Source organism: Struthio camelus, chromosome 26 (assembly GCF_040807025.1).
Source record: "Struthio camelus isolate bStrCam1 chromosome 26, bStrCam1.hap1, whole genome shotgun sequence".
NCBI classification, from domain to species: domain Eukaryota; kingdom Metazoa; phylum Chordata; class Aves; order Struthioniformes; family Struthionidae; genus Struthio; species Struthio camelus.
In genome coordinates this window covers 1,642,163-1,663,407 of record NC_090967.1, presented here as the reverse complement: position 1 = coordinate 1,663,407, position 21,245 = coordinate 1,642,163, and the positions used below count along the sequence as shown (strand labels likewise).

Below are 21,245 nucleotides of genomic sequence, written 5' to 3'. Positions count from 1 at the left end.
CATGGCAAGAGGCTCAGCATACTGAGACACACAAATCTTATGTAACTGTTAAAAGAACGCTTCCATATATTTGGGTTTATTTATCACTGATCATTCCCTTTAATTATCAGTGTTCCGAAGCGTTGGCTGAGACAAATTTAAAATATGAAATTATTTTTCTATGAAATGAAGCTGTGTTTCATTCCTTCACCCTGTTATAACAAATAGCTCTATAAGGATACCCCCTTATGAATGTAGCAATTCTTTGTTTATTAAGCTTTTGGGATTTTATTACTACTTTTTTTTAGAGAGTCGGTACTTCAGATGATGCAGGCTGGGCAACGTGTGGTAGATAACCCTATCTACCTGAGTGACATGGGTGCAGCATTAACAGGGGCAGAGTCACAAGAGCTTCAAGACATCTTGGAAGAAACCAGTGTAAGATGAAGCTTTGAACTAAAGCTGTACTTACTAGCGGAATTAAAAGTGCGTCTGTGGTATATCACAGCTTCTGTAGCAGCCTCAGTATAGAGAAGACCTTAGTGCTACATTTGACAATAGATTTATATCAGTGGCTTGGTTCCAGTTGAAGGATGTGTTAAGTAATTAATAATTTGCCTTCAGAGAAAGGCTGGATGCTCTACATGTTTGGTGGCAAACAGTTGCCTTTCCCTGATTGGGTGCATATTGCTAAAGGGCTACACTGTTCGTCCTTCTATGTTTGTGGATGCTGGAGAGTTACTGAAAGTTTCTTCCAGCAAGAGCAACTTTCCAGGCAGCCTGTAGGAGCTTTTTATTTTGGATGATAACTTTCTGTGAGAAAAGCTAACAAAAGTCTGAAAACTTATTTTGTTTATTTTTTTTCCAGATTCCCAAACGGCTTTACAAGGCCCTTTCCCTCCTAAAGAAGGAATATGAGCTGAGCAAACTTCAGCAGCGTCTTGGAAGGGAAGTAAGTATGAATAGCACATGCGTTGCATGTATTTATACCATGTTCATTGTGATACTTAGTTTTGCAAATGAAGAATTATAAAGCAAGACAATGGTGTGCACTCTAAAGGGAGAATATCATTTTAGAGTTAACGTTTGGTACTCATGTTCCATTAGAAACTTAATTTTTCTTACATGTTTGTAGAAGTAACAAGAGGTGAGGTTACAGCAGCGGTTGCTGAAGTGTGTGGAAGTTGTAGTTTTGTACAAGTGGGCAAATCCTAGAGAGCTACAGTCTAGCACGCATCTATTTAAAAATGTACTGCATTGTGGTATGTAACTGCAGTGTTAATTTAAAATACGCTCTGCTAACCACTATGATCTGCAGTAGTTCCTGACTGTTATAGGTTTTAGTCAGATTACAATAACTACGTCAAAATGGCAGCTGTGTATATGAAGTACGAAGATTTGTGTACACGGAGTCAAAAATTCCTGAGTTTATTAACGTCTAATAATTGTGGCTTCTAAACTTAATATGAAAATGGAAAATGCTTTTGAACCAGGGTAGGAATTTTAGAGACCACTTAAGCAAATTGGATATACGCAAGCCTGGGGGGACCAGAGAGGATGCATCCGAGGATGCTGACGGAGGTGGCCAATGTCATTATGTTGTCGCTCTCAATCATTTTTGAAAGGTTGTGGTGACTGGGAAAGTTGCTGATAACTAGAAAAAGGTAAACGTCATGGCCATCTTCAAGAAGGGTGAAAAGGAAGATCGGGGGAAGTACAGACCAATCAACTTGCTCGCAATCTCTAGGAAGGTTATGGAGTAAATCCTCCTGGAAGACTTGTTGAGGCAAATGAAGGAGATGGTGGTGATTGGGAACAGCCAGAATGGTTTTCTGAGAGCAAATGGTGCCTGACTAACCTGGTTGCCTTCTCTGATTAAAAAGCCCTAGAGGACAAAGGGAGATGAATGAATATTGTATACCTTGACTTTAGCAAGGCCTTTGGCATGGTTCCTGTAGTATCCTTATGGCCGAACTGGGGATATACAGCCTGGAAGAATAAAGTAGAAGGTAAATGGAAAATTGGTTCAACTGCTGGGCAAAAAGAGTTGTGGTCAACAGTACTAAGTCCGACTGTACTTTTTTACTAGCAGCATCCCTTAGGGGTTCGATACAGGGGCAATTACTCTTTAGTGTCTTCAGCAACCACATAGACCCTGGAGTGGAGTGCACTCTTAGCCAGTTTGCAGATGATTTCAAATTGGGGCGTGTGTCTGATATGTTGGAGGGCAAGGCTGCTATTCAGAGGGAACTGAACAAGCTGGACAAGTAGACTGACAAGAACCTCATCAAATTCAGCAAAGACAAACTTGAAGTCCTACACCTGGGTTGGGATAACCCCGCATAACAGGATTGGGGAGGGGTGCCGCCAACTGAGTAGAATGCAGCTTTGCAGAAAAGGACCTTGGTGTCCTGATGTGCAAAAAGTTGACCATGACTTAGCAGCCTGTCCCTGTGGCAAGGAAGGCCAAGTGCATACTGGGCTCTATTGGCAAAAGCGTAGACAGCAGGTTGAAATAAGTGGTTATGCCTCTCTATTTGTCAGTGGTGAGATCCCGTCTGGAGTATGGCGTCCAGCTTTTGGTCTCCCCAGCACAGGCCAGACATTGAAATACTGGAGCATGTCCAGCGAAGGCCCCTGAGATGTGGGGGCTGGAGCATGAGTACTAGGAGAGCCTGAAAGAATTGGATTTCTTTGGACGTGGGAAAAGAAGGTTAAGGCTCCTAATGCTGTCTTTGGCTACCTAAAGGGTGGTTATATAGAAGATAGCGAGACTCTTCTCAGAGATAAACAGTGGTAGGATAAGAGGCAAGGGACAAAAGCTGCAGCAAGAGAAATTCCAATTAGGTATTAGGAAAAATTTTTATGCTACTAGTCAACATTGGAGATACTCAGGAGTCAACTGGACAAGGCCCAGAGCAATCTGATCTAAGGTGACCCTGCTCTGGGAAGGGTCCCAAGAGGTCCCTGCCAACCTAAATTGTTGTCTAAAGATAAAAACTGAAATGTCAGCCAGGCATAGATGGAAGCAAGGAAGATGAACCACAGCTCTTCATTCTATGAGGTAAATTTAACTGTGGAGCTCTTAAATATACTTGGGTAGTGAATATAGAAGAATCAGAAGCTATGGTAAGACAAAGGCAAGTCACACGGGAAGATAAAATAGGGGAGCTCTATGACAAAACATACTCTCCTTGCTCAAAAAAAACATACGTTGCAGCTCGTTTCCAGGGTTGCTAGGAAAAACATGGTCCTGTTTATAATGTATCTATGTACATGCACGTATATACCTCAGTATCATATGCAGATACTTGCACTTCTGACAGAGTTATTAGGTTTAGACCCAAAGTCCTGTGAACATTTAAATAGTAGCTAGTCAAGCAAATATTGCCTGGAAGTATGTGAGTTTACCAGTCATCATGTGCATTACCCACATGATAGGCAGAACTCAGTTCAAGTCTAAGATGCAGTCTTTCCAGACCGTCAGTAGCCTGACTGATGTTACTTTGTGTTGAGCATACATGATATGGAAATAACTGAGACATGGTGAGATGCTGCTTAACAATGATACAAATAGAGTCACTTCTTAGACTAGAACTGGCTGCAAATGAAGATTTCCACGTTGTATCTTCAGTTCCTGAGAAGGTTGTAATTGGGAAGTGTTTGGAAGCGTTTGATGTGTAGTATCAACAGAATAGTTGCCACATTTGTTGCTGTGTCTAGGTGGAGGAAAAGATCAAGCAGACTCATCGCAAGTATCTTCTCCAAGAGCAGCTGAAGATCATTAAGAAAGAGCTAGGTCTGGAAAAAGAGGACAAGGATGCTATAGAAGAGAAATTCCGTGAGCGACTCAAGGAGCTGGTAGTGCCAAAGCATGTTATGGATGTGATTGATGAAGAGTTGAACAAGCTGGGTTTGCTGGATAATCATTCCTCAGAATTCAAGTGAGTGCATGGCTATATCCTCTGCTAAGATTAGTTGGGAGAATGAGAAAAAACTGTACAAAGCTGTGAAGCCTGTACATTAAGTGTTTCATATCTCCTTCTGCCATGGTGTGTTTCTTTGAATGTAGCATATGATCACACCCTTGTTGGTTTTTGATCATTTTAACTCTTCTCTTGAAGCCTAATGCTGTGGGTAGATACTGTGCAGTTCTTTCCTACTCATGAAACGTGCAGTGACGGTTTCAGTCCTTAATTGGCTCTTCTGTCTTGTTCTTAGCTGTTTTCATGAGAAGTAAGAGAGGAGAAGCTAGTTGCTAACACATGACATTGCCTAAGATATGTGAGTCAGTCCCTGGAAATGTTGGGGCAGGACTGGAATTGTGAAGGAGTTGAACTGCTTTTGCCACGCAATCGGTGACATGATCTGTCAGAAACTGAGATTGCTTTGAACATTTCGTGTCTTTTGAGGTGGTATGTAATATACAGTGCAGCAGCCTGTGTGCTTATCAGCACTTCAGTGCCCCGGATCTTTGTTTCTGAAACAAAGAATCTTTGTTGGAGCGAAAGACATTTTTGAGGGTGGACATCTTGCTTTGAATGAGAAAAATCTTGATAGTCATATCCCAGGGGTAGGGGGGAAGCAGTGAAAGAGGGGGGAAGGATCCCAGAGTATTCAACATCTTGCAGCCTAAATCAGCTGATCATCAGAGCACGCTGAAGCCTCCTTGGCATATTTTCTTTTGGGGTTGAAAGGCAGACAAGATGGAATACTGGTCAGTGACTATCTTCATCCTTTCTGGGGCAGCCTGTGCGACTGGCACTAACAGCTCAATAATCAGGGTTACTCAAAGTTTCTACCTCTTCAGCAATGTTGGCTGTTTGTTTCCTTAATTTAAGAAGACAGCATACCAAGTATCTGCCACAGCTTTCTGCTACAGGGAGCAAGGATGAGCAGGAAAAGATTTACTCCCCAAGGTTGACTGTGTGGGGTTAGCAGCAGTGACAGGGAGAAGCATAGGGATGGATGGAAGGAAGGAAGAAGCAACGTTCTCTGAGAGGAAGAATGGAGCTGTAGGGCTCCCTGGGCAGGAGGTACACTGGCCTTCATGGCCAGCACAGTACCTTTCCCCTTCCCTCAGAGAAGTAATGGTGTTAGCAAATTTGCAAAGGAAATACTTGGAGAAAAAAGGCAAAGCTCTGTTGTTGTGGCCATTGCTATAGAGAGACCAGCTGAGGGAGGCTGTGCTTCCCTGTATTCATAACTGCACACATTTTTCTATTTCCTGCATCCTGCTGACATCTCAAATGATGCCATTCCCCCAATTCTCCCCTGGTTAATTTAGAGTCAGCTGGGGACAGTTTGATCTGAGGGATGTTATTGTGGACCCAAATAATCCTAGAGGCAGGAGGAGGGATGTGAACTTTTGGCTGTATATTTGAGTCTCTGATCTGAGTATGCAGTGTGTTAGAAAAATGAGTGTGTCTTGAATCTTTTTCTGTCATATTGTACATCAGCTCTTTTTCCTTGCTTCTGAGCTAGGCAGCTTTCTTCTTTACATTGTCTTGGTGCACGGAAACAAAAAGTTAATTTTATATTTTTAAGTTTCATGACCCAATCCACACACTTAACAGTAGCACAGAGCTTGCAAACAATCCTGCTTAGCTTCACACAGGAAGAAGCCCAACACAAATCATAGAGCAAATATGTCTGCAGAAGTCTTAAGTTTTTGTAGGGTATGTTGGAGCTGCATTTTTTTTCAAAAGTTAATAACTATATTCATGGGAAAAATAAAAATTTGTCACAGTCATAAAGACTCTGCTCTGACTAATTTCAAATCTCCTCTTGTGAAGAGCAGCCAGTATAGTATACAATGGTGGAAAAAAAGAAAGTGTTAAAGAATGCTGATCTTTTCCCCAAAACAGCTGGGATAGGTTATTTGAAACTTTTTTTTTTTAATTTTCTCTAATTTAAAAAAAAGTCTGGTTTTTATTTTTGTTTTCTTTGGTTAAAAATTAGTCTAGAGGTTATGGCAAGCTTGCAAGATGTTTTCAAGTGCCTTCTAATAGGAAGCAGTGGACATTCTTGACAGTTTGCGATATCAGACAGTGGTGGAAGTGTTATCTATTCAGGTCTAACTCTAGCATTGCGATGCATACAGTAGACGAAAAACTGGTCTTACTTTCAAAGCTTGCCTGTTTCAGTACAGGCTGCTTTAATCTATGCCGCAAATCTAGCTACGTGATCTGAAAACAAGCAAGTGCTGTTACATGGGGGTGGACTTCAGTTGTCAGGAGGCAAAGGAGTAGTGAGTGGGACTGACATTTGTTTTTTCCTACCAATAGTTGTTGGGGGGAGGGGGCAGTACTACTCTTACTGGTGCCCTTTTCTGTAAAAGTTCAGCATGGAATGTTTTACTTCCCTAGTTACCAGCAAAACCTCTGAAAACAGTTTAGGTTTTGTGGGGAAGGGGCAAGGAAATGAAGACAATAATCAAAGGTTAGCAATGACTGTCCAGATAATGTTCTATCACAGAATGGTTTAGGTTGGAAGGGACCTCTGGAGATCATCTAGTCCAATCTCCCTGCTCAAGCAGGGTCCTCTAGAGCATATTGCCCAGGATCGCGTCCAGACGGGTTTTGAATATCTCCAGGGAAGGAGACTCCACTACCCCTCTGGACAACCTGTTCCAGTGCTCAGTCACCCTCACAGTCGAGAAGTTTTTTCTCAGGTTCAGGTGGAACTTCCTGTGGTTCAGTTTCTGCCCATTACCTCTCGTCCTGTTGCTGGGCACCACGGAGAAGAGTCTAGCCCCGTCCTCTTGACACCCTTCCTTCAGATACTTGTACACGTTGATGAGATCCCCTCTCAAGTCTTCTCTTCTCCAGGCTGAACAGGCCCAGCTCTTGCAGTCTTTCTTCCTAGGAGAGGTGCTCCAGCCCTCTAATCATCTTGGTAGCCCTCCGCTGGACTCTCTCCAGTAGGGCCAAGTCTCTCTTGGACTGGGGAGCCCAGAAGTGGACACAGTACTCCAGGTGAGGCCTCAGCAGGGCTGAGGAGAGGGGCAGGATCACCTCCCTCGACCTGCTGGCAACACTCTGCCTCATGCACCCCAGGAGACCATTGGCCTTCTGGGTCACAAGGGTGCATTGCTGCCTCATGCTTAACTTGTCCACCAGCACTCCCAGCTCCTTCTCTGCAGGGCTGCTTTCCAGCAGGTCAACCCCCAGCCTGTACTGCTGCAGGGGGTTCTTCCTGCCTAGGTGCAGGACCCTGCACTTGCCTTTGTTGAACTTCAGGAGGTTCCCCTCCGCCCATCTCTCCAGCCTGTCCAGGTCCCTCTGAATGGCAGCACAGTCTTCTGGTGTGTCAGCCACTCCTCTCAGTTTTGGATCATCAGCAAACTTGCTGAGGGTGCACTCTGTGCCTTCCTCCAGGTCATTGATGAATACGTTGAACAAGACTGGACCCAGGACTGACCCCTGGGGGACACCACTAGCTACACACCTCCAACTTGACTCTGCACCATTCACCACCACCCTCTGAGCTCGGCCATCCCGCCACTTCTCAATCCACCTTACTGTCCACTCATCCAACCCACACTTCCTGAGTTTACCTAGGAGGATGTGATGGGAGACAGTGTTGGAAGCCTTGCTGAAGGCCAGGGAGACCACATCCACTGCTCTGCCCTCATCTACCCAGCCAGTCGTTCCCTCCCAGAAGGCTATCCGATTGGTCCAGCATGATTTCCCTTTGGTGAATCCACGCTGACCACGCCTGATCACCTTCTTGTCCTCCACATGCTTAGAGAGGACCTCCAGGAGGAGCTGTTGCATCAGCTTTCCAGGGAAGGAGGGGAGGCTGACAGGCCTGTCGTTCCCTGGCTCCTCCTTCTTGCCCTTTTGGAAGGCTGGAGTGACACTGGCTTTCTTCCAGTCCTCAGGCACCTCTCCTGATCTCCAGGACCTTTCCAAGGTGATGGAGAGGGGCCTAGCGATAACATCTGCCAGCTCCCTCAGCGCTCGTGGGTGCATCCCATCAGGGCCCATGGATTTATGGATGTCAAGTTTGGACAAAAGATCTCTAACCTGATCCTCCTCCACCAAGGCAGAGTCTTCCTTTCTCCAGACGTTCTCTCTTGCCCCCAGGGTCTGGAATGCCTGAGGGCTGGCCTTAGCAGTGAAGACTGAAGCAGAGAAGGCATTCAGCAACTCTGCCTCCTCTGTATCCTTCATCACCAGGCCACCCGCCCCATTCAGCAGTGGGCCCACATTTTCCCTAGTCTTCCTTTTGCTCTTGATGTATTTGAAGAAGCCCTTCTTGTTGTCCTTGACATCCCTTGCCAGATTGAATTCCAACTGGGCCTTAGCCTTCCTCTTCGCATCCCTGCACACTCTGACAAGGTTCCTGTATTCCTCCCAAGTGGCCTGTCCCCTTTTCCACATTCTCTGGACTTCCTTCTTCTGTTGGAGTTTTGCCAGGAGTTCCTTCCTCATCCATGCAGGTCTCCTGCCCGCTTTGTTCGATTTCTTACTCAGAGGGATGCACTGCTCTTGAGCCTTTCCTCTCTTCCCCGCTCCATGAGTACAGTTCATATCCTGCTGGTTTTGGATGATGTTATTTTTTTGTTAAGGCAGTGGAGATAGGAGTGGACGGGTTGTTGTCAAATCACTCTCATTTGTGTGTTTCTGTTAGTGTTACACGGAACTATTTGGACTGGCTGACATCCATCCCATGGGGTAAGTGCAGCGAGGAGAACCTGGAGCTGACCCGAGCCCAGGCAGTTCTGGAGGAGGATCATTACGGAATGGATGATGTAAAGAAGCGAATTCTGGTAAGGCAGGAATGGGCAGAGCGCCTCACTTACCACCTTATTTGTCATTGGGCAGTTGGGGTATTTCAAGCTTTTGGCTCTCCATTGGGTTTATATTAATTCATGTATCAAGCAAGAAGCCATAGGACTGTTTTTGTTATCAATTAACGTGTTTAATTGCTCATGGCAGTGAAAGTCATGTTCTGATTTTAAATTACTATGTACTGTTTTGCCACTTAATGCTGAGAAGAAAATATATAAATGCCAAGGGGAGCAGTCGCTGGATCTTAATTGATTCATTGAGCAATAACTAAAATGGTTTACCTTGGTTGGCAAAGCTTCTCTTCCAGAACACCTTGAACCTCCACTTAAATTCTAAAAATCAGAGGGGGGGAAAAAGTTGCATCTGTGCATCTGACTCATGGCCTTTACTGATCCCCTGAGTTGTGTAGGACACTCAAAGGTTTATAGTCAGTGCAATTTAGCCTTGTAACAAGCAGATGTGGTATTTCTCAGTGTTGCCACATTCCACAATTTGTCACGCTTGCCTGAAGATGACCCATCTGCACGTGCCATTGTTAAGGGAGCTGTTTTAGAGGGACAGTTGCAACTGTCCCTCTACAACTTGGTCTGGGAGTTGCCAGCCTCTCCAGACACCTACTTTTGGCCAGCCAATACATACAAGCAGTGAGACACAATCCCAGTCCTGGCAGGATTTTTATCGTTTTGGAAGAGTACAGAAAGTGCCCAGGGAAGGGAAGGTCAGTGCAGATGCTGACTCTGCGTTAAGGAACAAATCACAATGAGAGTTTAGCAGATTTGGTGAAGCAGTTGAGTATAGCTGGCCTTCAGCTTGGCCTAGATGACATTTCCCTTAGAAGGATGTTTTGACAGTTTCTCCTACTGTTCCCATGTGCTGTATCTATGCAGAGTTATCTCCTAGTGTTGTCTGGGGGATAACACTGATGAGAGCTTAGGCTACCTCAGTAATCCACTGTACAGAGAAACAGAGGCCAGATAGGCACCTCCTAAACAACAGTAAGATACTGATATAAGTAAGAGACTGTATAATGGATAGTAAATTCCTAGACATCATTATTGAATTGCTTTGTTCCAGTCAGTGTCTTTTTTTATAAAAAGGTAAAGGCCATGAAATGTCTTCTCTCTGACACCCAAAGGGGAATTTGACCAGCAGTGCCAAAGACTTGTTGCTCACTCCTGCTGTCCAATTTAATATTTTGAAAGATTTACTATAAGCCTGTTGTTGCACACTAGCAAGCAGATAATCCCTTTCTGAATATCAGTCTCTCACGTTGTTTGTCAGCGCTATTCATGTTGACTAGACCCAACCATTATACAGAAATGGACTGAATTGCATCATGCAGGTCTGCAGCTTTGATTACGGATGTGATTAGTTCCATTTGGTGGAGGTTTCTTCAGATTTTAAGGCACTTAAAAGTACCTATGCCAGGTTTAAGCCTCAACTAGATAAGTGCTATTGTCTTTCTGTAGTCTTACTTTGGAGTCTGGTAGCTGTAGGTGGAAGAGACTTAGGCACAAATGCTTTTTTGCTGAATTACTGACTTCTTACAGTGGAACCACGTTTCTTTGCCCACATGCGCAGTGATTTCTTTACTGTGAGCATATGAGCAATTGAGATGTCAGTTCTGAATTGTGATCTTTTGATTTCTCAACTGCTGAGTGTTATTTGAGGGCTGCCAAACATAACGTTGTGACAAGATAAAAGTTTCTTAAGAGTATCTTTCTAGTGAAGAAGTGCTACAATAGGAGAGGTTTGCATATAGCTAGAGAGAATGTGGGGAGAAGTAGGAAGATGGGAAGAGGAATTATGAGACTGTTTTCTCACTTCATCCAAAACAGTGGAGATAGAGAGAGAGAGAGAGAAACAGCTCCCACCAGTTACATCAGTACAGAGCACAGGATCCAGGGACAACCAAATGTGTAAATAACCAGAAAGAATGCCCTTGTCCTTACTTAGCTTCTCCCCAACTTGTTGGAGGAACAGTTTTGTGTGGTGCTTGTTTTGTAAGCATCACCTGACCTGATAACAAGTATTCTTTGATGTTGCTGGAGTTGTCCTCTGTTCAGTTCTGGTGCTTCTGTTCTGCAGGAATTTATAGCAGTCAGCCAGCTGCGAGGATCCACCCAAGGGAAGATTCTTTGTTTTTATGGACCCCCTGGGGTTGGCAAGACCAGCATTGCCCGCTCCATTGCCAGAGCCCTAAACAGAGAGTACTTCCGCTTCAGTGTTGGAGGGATGACTGATGTAGCAGAAATAAAAGGACACAGGTCAGTGTAACCTGAGCAGTTTCTCTTTCCAGCAATTTTTACTAATGTTGTCAAAATAGGAACCTTACTGAAGTTGAACAATGTGCATAATTTAATCTGCACTCTGCCCAACTCTTGCTGCCAGGAGTTGGGATATAGGAAGAAGCAAAAATGATTTCATGGGGAGGAGCTTAATATTAACGTGTTGATGACTCTAAGTGCATCATACTCCCTGCTTCTTGTGTGTGCTTATGGGAGATCATTGAAAAGCTGTGTAAGCCACCAAAAACATTGGACTTTGCAAAATGCTAATTCACATCTCTCTATAAATCCCAGCGTGAGAGAATGACAATAGTTTGAACAAGGTAATTCAGATGTATTCATGTGTGATTCAGAGTTGGTTTTTGAATCAGGAGAGAGGTGCTGCATGAGGAAAACTTGGGAATAATGAGAATGATAAGAAGAACCAAATGGGAATAATAAGAAGAACTAAGTAAAAAGTCAGTAAATCAGGTCCTGCCAGGGATTTCTGTTCCTTCCACATACACCTTAAAACAAAACTAGTAATGCTTTCGCAGTAATAAGAAGAGTGGCTGTTCTGCAGTGTGAATTGAACCTGTGAGGCTCTGCCCCATATGATGCAGAAGCAAGGAGAAATACTTCAAATATTTTCCAGAATGTTCTCTGTTCTGTGCTGAGTACATGGCTTTGCCTCCTGGCATTCAGGCCAGGAAGCCTGAATGCCTTCATTTACATTCTTGCTCTGTACCTATGTGTTTGAGGACACTGGCTGCCTCTGGCAGAGAGATTGTTTTGCTGTAACCAATATGTTCCTTCAGTATGCTTTTTGGTTCACACTGATTTTTCCCTTTTTGTGCTTGTGAAGTGAATGAAACATTCCCTCTTCTAGCGTTTCTTTACCCAAAAAGAACAAATAACTATTCATCGGTCTCTATTTTCAGCTCTTACTCTTGCTTCCCTCTTACCTAAAAGGAGTTAAAACTAAAGATAAAAACTGCAGTTCAGGAGTATTCTGCCAAAATTTAAGTCAAATCTCTGCTAGAAAGAGACTTGATGGGTCTTGGTGCCTTGGTATGGTAATGGCGAATGTTTCTGATAAATTCTGATAAAAAAAAGAATTCTTGACTGCCTTCCTACCTAGCAGGATATACCTGTTTCATCAATGCATGTTCTGTTGTGTGATATGTACTGTATTTTACAACTTTTCCCTAAATACAGTTTCTGATAAAACAGGAGGACATATGTTGGAGCAATGCCAGGAAAAATCATCCAGTGTCTGAAGAAGACCAAGACAGAGAATCCGCTTATACTGATTGATGAGGTGACATATCTTGTTTTCTAGATTTTGCTCTTAAAAGCATAGGTATCAATTCTTGGCCCTAATAGGAGAAGTGCAACAGTAATGTTCCTAAGTCCCATATTTTGTTGACTTTAAACTGAGGATAACTCTCAAGTTCTTTGGGCAACAGTGACACCATACGCCTTTTCCTCTTTTCCTATAACAGATTTCTATTTTTGTATTTCGTTTGTGTCCTTCCCGTTAAATTCTAGCTGTTTGGATCATGTGATTCCTAATAGTGCTGGCCATGTATCCGAAGGCACAAAAACACTATTGTGCATATGATTATTAGAAATAGTCTCTTGCCAGATCTAAAGCAATGAGTTAAGGAATAAGATGCTTACAGTTTATTTCAGATCTGATTTGAGAATAAATTAGAGACAGGGCTACTAACCTAATGCTTTTGTGGAAAAGCAAATAAGGACAGAATATAAGAGTGGGTGATCACGCAGGTCAGACCAATGGTCTGTTTAACCCACTGTATGCAGTGTCGGAAAATGACCAACAGCAAACGCCTTGGGAAAGGTATGGGAGCAAGAAATGGGGAGATGATTTGCAAGGTAATGAAACCTGTAGCTCAAGGCACTGTTATTTCATTGGTGTTGGTGAGGAGCCTTGTGTTTTCCATAGTAGCACATTGCATTATATTAGTCCAGTAAACTCTCCTCTTTTTGGGGGGTTCGGGGCGGGGAGCAATTTAGAGTGACCTGTGAGCGGTCCTTTTTCCCAGTACATGGACAAAACTGAAAGAAATCAAGGCCACTAGGTGAGCTGTGATGAATGGCTGTGTGTAGGCACTTTGCACTTTGGGCAGAGTGAGGAGAGCTTAAATTTTATGGAAACGATGCAAGTTGGCACTGTGTAGTCCTCCCACTGTGGGATAGGTGTTCTGGTCAGTGACCATAGCTCAGCTTGGCAAGTAGTAGCCCACTAATCTACAATAACTCACTCACTTTTGATTGTATGCATGCTCCCTGAGACTTCGTTGTACTTCGCTACAACATTATAATCCTCTGTCATGTCAGGTGTGTCACATGCTCATGCTGTGGGATAGCAGGGATTTGGCTGAATGTACAGAAAATGGTAGACTGGTAGTGGCTATTTATGAACAAATACATGAAGATTTTGAAATGAAATCTTTGCGCGAATCTTTGCATTAAATCTTTGCGCGAATCTTTGCATCGTGGTGAGAAATTTCACATAACACTTAAAATTTGTCTTCCATAGGTGGATAAAATAGGAAGGGGGTATCAAGGAGATCCATCCTCTGCCCTTCTAGAGCTTTTGGATCCAGAACAGAATTCTAACTTCTTGGATCATTACCTTGATGTTCCTGTGGATTTATCAAAGGTATTTCTGTCTTCTGCAGAGGTTATAGAGCTAGAATGCATCAATGTGTATCAATGTAGAAATTTCCTCTCCATCAAAAGATGCTGAAGTTTTAGTCAGAGTTGAACAGATGCGACTGAGACACTGGTGGTGTGGGGCAGATCTCAAAAGGAGTTTGCTTAAACCCAAGTGTCTGTACATACTTAACGTGATCATTAGCATGTATTCTATAGCTTTGATTCCCTGCAGAACTATGGACACAGATACAGGCTCTCAGCTAGAAAAAGCACAAGTTTTTGTTTTACATAATGATGGTCAGAGTTGCTATGAGGTGAGGTGGCTTCATGTGCTGTCAAGCTTTTTAATTTGGATGTCTTCACCCACTGTTGTGCTTTCTGTGCAGCTTGCGTTAATTGCAGAATTAGCAGTATTTGTACAAAATTTGGTTTCTCTATGCTTAGAAATAACCTAGAAGTGATATCTAGACCTCTCCAGCTGCAAAGGCAGAGAGTTTCCTGGTTCATGTCAGACCGTTCAGTTTTCCCAGTTTGTGCTGTGTATATTCCTAAATTGTTCCCTACCTCCAAAACAAACGTCTTAACTACATAGTTCTCAAATCCAAAGCTTTTCTTACGATTAAAAACTAGACTCCATAGATGAGCTTGCTCCAACCATTCAGACAGAGAAACCCAGAACTGAGGCAGTATTGCATGAAGTAGAGTAACAGCTTAATGAAAATGACTAATAGGATCTTGTTATACTTCCAGGTACTCTTTATTTGTACTGCCAATGTAACAGAAACCATTCCAGAGCCACTGCGAGACAGAATGGAAGTGATCAACGTATCAGGATATGTAGCAGAGGAGAAACTTGCAATTGCAGAGGTAAGAGAGTCTACCTCACTGATGCTCTGTGAACTGCATCTGATAAAATGTTTTTGGGCAGCTTTAGATTTACATATTTACACCCAATCCTGTCAATAAATATTAGGCGCATGATATTTTGGACAGAGTTCCCCTTATTTGAATACCCAGTTAAGACAGTTCCATTGCTTCATAATGGACAGAGTGTAGACTCCAGAAAGCTGCATTGAACTTATGCAAGAACGAAGCTGAGTGAATTGGAACAATCAGGCTGTTGTTACAAATCCTAATAGAAAGATGCGGTGAACAATTTCTTTCAGAGGTACTTGGTCCCTCAAGCACGAGTTCTCTGTGGCTTGGATGAAAACAAAGCCAAAATCACATCGGATGTCCTGACTGTTCTCATCAAGCAGTACTGCAGAGAGAGTGGGGTGAGGAATCTGCAGAAACAAGTGGAAAAGGTGAGGGAACATTGTGCGTAACAGCAACCTCTGTGCTTCAGCCTTCTCAGCTTTTCTGCAGAAACTAATTACTGTCTCACTCAGGTATTGAGGAAATCTGCCTATAAAATTGTGAGTGGAGAAGCAGAGATGGTCCAAGTAACACCTGAAAACCTGCAGGACTTTGTAGGAAAGCCCATCTTCACCGTGGATAGAATGTATGAAACCACTCCTCCAGGAGTGGTGATGGGTCTGGCCTGGACAGCTATGGGTAAGACGCTATGACTTGTGGATGCGTATTATGCTTCTAGGAGAAATTCTTCCCCTTCTCCCACTTTAAAGTGAAGTTGCTGGTTCCCAGAAGTAAGCGCTAGCTGGAAAAACAAAATGTATGTCTATATTTCCATATGTAGCGTGGTAGTCCAGGAACTGAATTTTCCCTACTGAGTCCAGTGAAGTTCTCTTACTAGCATTAGTAAAAGTTACTTCTGTGGCCTTTTAGATCCTGACTTCCTCTTTCCTGAAGAAGGGACCCTCTTTTCTTCCCTCAGCTCGGGCTCACTTTGGCTTTAGGCAAGCATATCATCTTACGCTCCATACCTGATATAAACTGCATCCGTTAGGGACTGTAATGACTAAAAGCATGAACCTTTTTTAGCAAGGAGAAATCTTGTCTGCTTCCTAAAAGTAGGAGGTGCTGACATGACTTATGGTACAGCTGAGGCATGCTTTATCACTTGAATGATGTCTTGCCACTGACTAGGCTTTCCATGTCGAAGGCAAATGCAGGTATTCTAGCACCCTGTTCTTGAGAAGACAGGGTGGGTACATGTGGCTAGTTATGGGCTATTATGTTACTCCACTCGTGACTTGGGGGCTTACATGCACCATAATGAGTATGGAAATATAGCAGATAGCAAAGGATAAGACTCTTAGACGTGACCCCTGCATACTCTAATTGACTTTGGGTAGAATTAAAATCCTGCAAGTAGTTAAGAGGAAAATGAACGGTATAGTGGAGAAGGTAGGTAGATATTTGAGCCTGGAAAGCAGAACTGCCCAGAAGTGTTTGAATAGCGTGAGCTCTTTGAGAGATGCTGTCAGTAGTAACAAGTTTCAAAGGTCCAGTGACTTGGACGAGTCTGTAGTTAATCCAAATGCTTCCTTGGCTTTTATGAGAAGCAGCCTGTAGCCAGCCAATCTCGTCTTGTTCATTTTTTGGCTAGAAGGAGCCTGAAACCATTAAAAGAACTGCTCATTTGCACTAAAAAGGAGTTGCAGGTGTACTAGTGGAGTGACGTCCAAAGAAACAGCTAAATGGAGACTGTAAGAACAGTGTTGTTGAGATTTCTAGCTAACCTTTCTGAAGGGATTTGGAGAGGAGGTTTCAACTGCTCTTTACCTAAGAGCTGGTGTCTCATCAGAGGGCCCTGGATCTGAATTACTGACACTGCTCCTCTATCACCAGAACCCTCTGCTTTAATTTTCCTTTTTTTTTCTTTTCTTTCTTAGGAGGTTCCACTCTGTTTGTTGAAACATCCCTGAGGCGACCTAAAAACAAGGAGAATAAGGATGGGTCCCTTGAAGTAACAGGGCAACTGGGAGATGTAATGAAAGAGAGTGCCAAAATAGCTTACACATTTGCACGATCCTTTCTGATGCAGAAGGAACCCAGCAATGACTTTCTCCTGTCTTCCCATATCCACTTGCATGTGCCAGAGGTAAAGTGATGCAGAACTCACAAAACGTGCATAGCAACTAGCTTAGCCTGTTTCCCTAGATGTTAAGCAGGAAAGCACTTCATTTGTCTTTGGTTTGTGCAGAATGCCCTCTTTTAGCAGTAATGCCAAGAAAAGAAGGCATTTTCCTCAGGATCCCTTGGAAGCATTGTTACAAGTTATGTTTCCATTCCTTTCTGTAGTGTATGATGAGAATGCAGGAGACTTGATAATGCAGTGAGATGTCCCAGACTTTCACTGTAGGTGTTGGCCCTGTGGTGCAGATCAGGAAACCCTGGCATAGAGATAAGCAATTTGGATAAAAGTTCATCTACAGCTATGAGGAGACCAAAGTTTAGTTCTCTGTTACCAGACATTCATAAAGGCTTCAAGTCACTTACATATACTTGAATATATTCCTGTGCGCTGTAATTCCCAGTCTGTATAATGGCAATGATTGCGTTCTCCCAGTGTTTAGGACTGTGAGAGTAAATATATGCCACACTCAAAGGGGCTCATATACTGTGGTAACAGGCTCTGGGCAAATGCTTTACTGAAGGCAAAGTCTGTACAACTACCGTACCTGATCTCTGCTTCTGAACTATTGCATTCTTTAACCTAGTCCAGAGCCTCCTTACTGCAGCTGACTCTGAGCCCTTTGCCAAATTCCAAGAACTGTAGCTGATTTCTGAGTATTGATCTCCTGGAAGATCACACAGCAGTGGACGCAGTCTCTACCCCCTACTCCCTCTCAAACAATAGTTAGTTCAGCTCTCACCTCAAACGTTTGTTTGTTCTCAGATGAATCCAAATTGTCGCTGGTTTAGGCCTAGATTTTGTTGTGCTTTCTAAACTGAACAGTTTTTTTTTCTGCCTTTAATGATTTTTTAGTATTATCTTCCTCTATTTTGTTCTTGATGCTTTTGTCCTTTGTGATACTGATGTGTGTTACTTTGTTTCCATAGTTGACTTAGGCCAACAAAGAGCTTCTAAGCATTCATGCTCATTTTTGCTGAGATTGCTTTATTCAAAGTCCTGAGCCTGGTGGGTATTGCAGTGGCGTTAGGCCAGAAACCAGCTCCTAAACTCATGTGAATTATTCTTCCTGAATAGGTTATCCCTGAGGTTCTGGTTTACTGCCTCTGAACCTTGATGAGAACTGGCATAGTTGTTACTAGATTGACCAATTTGAATAGCAGGATTCTACCAGTGACACTTTTTAGCTAAAACCTTCATGCGTTTAGGTATAAGACTCCCGACTCCCTGAAATTGGGGCTGTGCTAAAATGGCAATGACAAAGGTATTGATTAGGCTTTGTTGCGGAGTTCTTTAAAGAAGGCAATTGATACTTCATTTCAGCCTTTCCTTTGAATGAGTCAAAGGCAATGTTGTTGGGTGAGGTTTTTATTGTTTATGTTTATTTTTATTTTAACAGGGAGCAACCCCAAAGGATGGACCAAGCGCGGGGTGTACTATTGTAACAGCTTTGCTGTCGCTGGCCATGAATTGCCCAGTGAGACAGAACGTGGCCATGACTGGAGAGGTGTCATTAACTGGAAAAATTCTTCCTGTGGGTGGAATAAAGGAGAAAACAATTGCGGTAAGAGCCCTTTGTTGTCTCTGTGCATTGCCTGTGGGGGAGAGCCCCAAATTAGTCTCAGTGACAGGGACAACCAGGATGATTGCTCCTTTAGTGGAAAGAGAGGTGATAATTCAGTGGATGCTATAGAGAGGTCTGCCAGGTTGAATAAGAGAATGTTGCCCATGTCTCCAGCTGTGAGGAGAAGTGACTGCAGGCTTCATTCCACGGGTGTTCCTGTTGAACTAGTTAGTTACTAGACCAGTAGAATTAAGGGTGGAAAGGATCATCAGGTTGTTCAAGCTGTCTTCTGTATCAGTGTGTTAGGTATGGTCCAGTAATCTGTTTGAATATAGCAACTGTTAAAGAAGGGCATCGGGTTTGGATGGTATCATCCTTGGATTTGAAGGTACCATAAGATACCATCTTTAAGGCTCTGTTCTGGCTTGAATTCTGCCAGCTTAACATTTCATACAGATACACTTTTCTGTCCTAGATGGAAGGAACTTACTTTCAATACCTTGCATTTCCTCCCTGTGAAGGTTCTTTGTACATCATAATCAAGTCACTTCTTAATTCTCTTTTTTCTTAATAACCTATACAGACTGAGTTGTCTGAGGAATTCTCCCAAGCACTGGATTTATAGTCGTGCTTGGTTTTTTGGTTACAGCCCTGTGCAGTTTTCAGCATTGTTTTTCAAGTACTGAATTTCTCATAGTACTCTTCGTTTGCACAGCTCCTACAACCTACATTCACACATATGTTTCTGTCTTCAAGGATGGTATTAGCTCCTTTGGTAGAATGCTGAGCTGGGGCTTCGTGTCTCAGCGTCCTGTCCACTGCCCTCAAATCTGCTTAGGCTACAAACTTGTGTGATGTGATTCCCCTTTCTTATGTGGCCTTAAAATGGATAACTTTGCATTTGGCTTTGTGGTAGTCATTGCAGAAAGACTAATATGTGATAGGAATGTATGCATAACTAATGACTGACTGCACCTGCATGGATGTGAAGGGCAGCACGGAGATAAATGCTGGATCACCCATAAAGTGAGTGGATAAAAGCCTGCCACTTGAACAGGCTTCACTTACCATACTGCTTCTGATGCATATCTCTATCTGGGAAGGTCCTGTAGAAGGGATGCTGTAAGTCATGCATACTGGTGTGGTGGATTGGTCTAATAAGCTATTGCTAATTCTTCCTTTGATTCTAGGGTTTATCCTCACCCAAGCTGAAACAGATTTTTAAAGCTATGTAAAATACTATGACTTAGTCAAAACAATCCCTTTGTGTGCTGATGCAGTCCCACTAAAATATCTTCCACTTCAGTCTCACCTTCTCAGCTGCAGGGACAGCTGGAGAGTGTGTGTTTTGAAGGCTTGGGGAGATTTAGAACATTATCCTTCCCCAGGGCAGCTTCTATAAGTAATGCGCTTGTGGCTCTGAAGAACAGAGTAAAGCCAGATCATGCTGCTAAACAAATACATTTTCTTGTTCTCCCTTTCTGGGCTCTTAAAAGGAGAGTGTCTCTTTATAGTAGACTAAGAAATTTCTAGGACTAAACACACAGACTGTGTAACTTTCTGTTTCCCATAGGCGAAGAGAGCAGGTGTTACCTGTATCATTTTGCCATCAGAGAATAAAAAGGATTATTACGATCTTGCTGGATTCATTACAGAAGGACTAGAAGTGCATTTTGTTGAACACTACAAGGAGGTATTTGATATAGCATTTTCAAAACTAGATTCTGCTGGAGGATGATCGTCGACAGCCTCATGACTGAACGTGGTCTGTCCCTTATCGTGCTCTGCCTCAGTCCAGAAATGGGGTGCTGTGGGGACAGTCCTGAACTGGGACATAGAGCTATTGCTGCTGCGCAGCCACTGAAATGAATTATGGCTTTGGTAGAGTAAAGTATTTCTCACTGTTTAATATTGAATTATGACACAAGTGAAGTATTTCCAATAAAATGAAATTCTGAAGTTTTACCTAAGAAATTTGCATGTTACCAACCGCTAGCAGTGGAGCTAGTCTAATCTCTCTTATGCTTAAAGAATGTTTTTCAGTTATTTCACTGGAAATCCAAATACCTGCTTATGGAAACACTAACTACTAATGGAGTTGGGGCTGTGCTTCATGTGTATAAGGTGCTCTTGGCATACTAGTTATTGAGTAGTTCTCACAAACCTCTCTCTGTCTTGGCTTATACTGAAATGACGAGTGCTAGGCTGGAGGGTAAACTGAAGTTCTTCTCCTGGAGGGACATTACAGCAGAGCTAGCACATTCAGCTGCAGAGGGACCTGGTTCTCTTCCTCCAGAATATATCACAGGTCAGTATCATCAGGAAAAATTCTAAGCTTCAAGAGAGCACAAACCTAGAGAAAAGAACAAAAGGACACAGTATCAGCAGTTAGACAGGCTTAAGTGCAGTGAAATGCTCTGCTGCTGCTGCAGTAGTTGTATTTTGTACTGAGTGAAACAAGTAGGTCAGAAATCAAATGTGTTAGCATGGCTGTTGTGCATCAATAAATGCAGTCTTGGTCTAGCGAACTTGAGTGCTTACTACTTATGGCCAACACTAGAAAAACTGAGTTTAAACGGGCTCATTAAAAATGGGAAGAGGGACTATATGAAGCCTTGGAAATGTATTTCCCTCTGCTGGAAGAACAGCAATTGTCCTCTCTCTCAGCTAGGTAGTGCTTAGTGGAGGAAAAAGAATTATCCTGCTGAAATTCAGGGAGCTGGTAGTGGCAGTAGTGCTCTCCCTTGATTTGATAATGCAGTAGAGAAAATAAGGTATAAATGGAGGGTAGAAGGGGGAAATGCATGAGTAACAGAAGTGGGTCAAGTCCTAAGGAAAGGAGTGCAAAACTGTTGTTATTTCCAGCAGCAGTTTTTGTGCATTCACTTCTCCTTCCAGTATTTGGGTTTGGA

General features: G+C 43.0%; 1 protein-coding gene across 2 annotated transcripts in view; it reads left to right on the top strand.

The window, feature by feature from the left end:
* The window catches only part of LONP1 (lon peptidase 1, mitochondrial), a 29,308-nt gene extending 8,447 nt beyond the window's left edge, over positions 1-20,861 (top strand). For both annotated transcript variants that reach the window (XM_068920425.1, XM_068920426.1), the window contains exons 6-18: positions 288-417; positions 848-931; positions 3,703-3,923; positions 8,617-8,755; positions 10,866-11,044; positions 12,278-12,365; positions 13,611-13,733; positions 14,480-14,596; positions 14,896-15,036; positions 15,121-15,286; positions 16,528-16,736; positions 18,169-18,333; positions 19,907-20,861. In XM_068920425.1, the coding sequence (XP_068776526.1) occupies positions 288-417; positions 848-931; positions 3,703-3,923; positions 8,617-8,755; positions 10,866-11,044; positions 12,278-12,365; positions 13,611-13,733; positions 14,480-14,596; positions 14,896-15,036; positions 15,121-15,286; positions 16,528-16,736; positions 18,169-18,333; positions 19,907-20,071 (1,927 nt within the window). In that variant the 3' untranslated portion in view covers positions 20,072-20,861. The remainder of the gene's footprint in view (positions 1-287; positions 418-847; positions 932-3,702; positions 3,924-8,616; positions 8,756-10,865; positions 11,045-12,277; positions 12,366-13,610; positions 13,734-14,479; positions 14,597-14,895; positions 15,037-15,120; positions 15,287-16,527; positions 16,737-18,168; positions 18,334-19,906) is intronic.
* The last annotated feature ends 384 nt before the right edge of the window (positions 20,862-21,245 follow it).